The sequence below is a fragment of the Penaeus chinensis genome, chromosome 29 (assembly GCF_019202785.1).
Source record: "Penaeus chinensis breed Huanghai No. 1 chromosome 29, ASM1920278v2, whole genome shotgun sequence".
Classification (NCBI taxonomy): Eukaryota; Metazoa; Arthropoda; class Malacostraca; order Decapoda; family Penaeidae; genus Penaeus; species Penaeus chinensis.
Window position 1 is genome coordinate 30,113,314 of NC_061847.1, and position 2,500 is coordinate 30,115,813.

A 2,500-nucleotide genomic window follows, 5' to 3' on the forward strand; every position below is an offset into this window, starting at 1 on the left:
TTTATGAGTAAGTGTCTACGAGTAAGAGCGTTTATGAGTAAGTGTCTACGAGTAAGAGCGTTTATGAGTAAGTGTCTACGAGTAAGAGTGTTTATGAGTACGTGTCTACGAGTAAGAGTTTTTATGAGTAAGTGTCTACGAGTAAGAGCGTTTATGAGTAAGTGTCTACGAGTAAGAGTTTTTATGAGTACGTGTCTACGAGTAAGAGCGTTTATGAGTAAGTGTCTACGAGTAAGAGTGTTTATGAGTACGTGTCTACGAGTAAGAGTTTTTATGAGTGTCTACGAGTAAGAGCGTTTATGAGTAAGTGTCTACGAGTAAGAGTTTTTATGAGTAAGTGTCTACGAGTAAGAGTTTTTATGAGTAAGTGTCTACGAGTAAGAGTTTTTATGAGTAAGTGTCTACGAGTAAGAGTGTTTATGAGTAAGTATCTAAGAGTAAGAGTGTTTAGAATACGATGCCTGAGTGTCTATGAGTAAGGGCGTATATAAGTAATACGAGTTTCTACGAGTAAGAGTTTCTACGAGTGTTTATGAGTAGGGATCTACGAGTAAGAGTGTCTCTGAGTAAGAATGTTTGTAAGCGAGTGAGCTTACACATGAGCGTGAGTGAGTGAATGAATGAGCGTGTAAACGAGTGAGCTAGTAGCCTGAATGACCAAAGCGCGCGTGCGAGTCAGCATAAGAGCGAGCGAGCGAGCACACGCAAGTGCCAACTACCTGGAGATGAGGACGCCCCCGTTACTATGGACCTCGAGATGCTTCAGGAGGTTATCCTGCCGGGAGTATGAGGCTGAGCACTGGTCGCACTTGTGGCGTCGGTCCGCTCCGTGGGCCTCCTGGGGGGGGGAGGAAGGGAGGGGGGTGAGAGAGGGGATGAGAAAGGGGGAAGGGATGAGGGGCTGTAAAAGAGGGGAGAGGTAAGAGTGAGAGGGGGAAGAGAGGGAGGGGGAGAGGGAAGAGGAAAAAGGGGAGGCGGAAGAGTGAGAGGGGGAGGGGGATGGGGGAAGAGTTGGAATGGGGAAGAGGGGAAGAGGGGAAGAGGGGAAGAGGGGAAGAGAGGAAGAGAGAGAGAAAGAGAGATAGAGGGGGACACGAAGAGAGTGAAGAGAGAAAGATGGGAAGTGGGAAATGGGTAGAGGGGGGGGGGGGGGCAGGGGAGAGTGAGAAGAGGAGGAGAGGCAAGAGAAAGGAGTGGGAGAAGGGAAGAGGTAAGAAAAAAAACTGAGAGCCAGAAGAGGAACGATGCAAGAGAAGAAAGAAAGAAAGAGGGGAAGAGAAGAAGAGAAGAAAGAAAGAAAGAGGGGAAGAGAAGAAGAGAAGAAAGAAAGAAAGAGAGGAAGAGAGGGAAGAGACGAAAAGAGAAAGAGGAAGAGATGGGGGTCTTATGGCCGTCATTAACTACTTACTTGGAACATGCATTTTACATCATACCCCTTGCTACATTCACTCACTATACAGCCTCCTTGTGTTACTTGCTACGACAAGCACTACCAGTACTACTAGCATTAATACTAGCACTCCTACTAGCATAATTATTAACATTACTAGCATTATCACCAATACTACAAGCATTATAACCACTAGTGGCATTATCATCATCACTTCTAGTGTTATTACTATCACTCCTACTAGTATTATCACTACCACTAATACAGGGATTATCACCACTTCTACTAGCATTATTATCAGCACTACCACTAGCAATGTAACTACCCTAAGTCCTAGCATTAGTACTACCAGCACTACCACAAACACCGCAGTCACCAGCACCATACCACACTCACCACAACAACCACTCTCGCCATACACAACCACTGACCATGTGTCTTTTGAGATGGCCCTACCACACTCACCACAACATCCACAAACACCGTAATCACCACAACAACCACACTCACCACAACAACCACACTCACCACAACAACCACACTCACCACAACAACCACACTCACCACAACAACCACACTCACTACAACAACCACACGCACCACAACAACTACTCTCCCCACACGCAACCACTGACCATGTGTCTTTTGAGATGGCCCTACCACACTCGCCACAACATCCACAAACACCGTAATCACCACAACAACCACACTCACCACAACAACCACACTCACATCAACAACCACACTCACCACAACAACCACACTCACTACAACAACCACACGCACCACAACACTACTCTCCCCACACGCAACCACTGACCATGTGTCTTTTGAGATGGCCCGAGGTGGTGAAGCTTCCCCCGCACTCCCAGCACTGGTAGAGGCGGTCGCGGTCACGGCCCTGGGCACGCGGGGTCACGGCGGGGTCACGGCGCTTCCTCTTGCTGTTCGAGGTCAATGGGGGGGGGGGGTGAGGAAGGGGAGAAGGGGGGGGAGGAAGGGGAGAAGGGGGGGGGAGGAAGGGAGAAGGGGGGGTGAGGAAGGGAGAAGGGGGAAGGGGGAAGGGGGGAAGGGGGTAAGGGAAGGGGGAAGGGGGTAAAGGAAGGGAAG

The 2,500-nt window shown here is 48.9% G+C and overlaps 1 protein-coding gene across 1 annotated transcript in view; it reads right to left on the reverse strand.

Moving 5' to 3' along the window:
• Nucleotides 1–2,500, reverse strand: part of LOC125040800 — a 26,863-nt gene that overhangs the window by 593 nt on the left and 23,770 nt on the right. Inside the window, exons 5-6 of the mRNA XM_047635530.1 lie at nucleotides 2,211–2,334; nucleotides 1–838 (exon numbers count right to left, since the gene is read on the reverse strand). The exon at nucleotides 1–838 is cut by the window's left edge and continues 593 nt beyond it. Coding sequence (XP_047491486.1) covers nucleotides 716–838; nucleotides 2,211–2,334 — 247 coding nt within the window. The 3' untranslated portion in view covers nucleotides 1–715. The remainder of the gene's footprint in view (nucleotides 839–2,210; nucleotides 2,335–2,500) is intronic.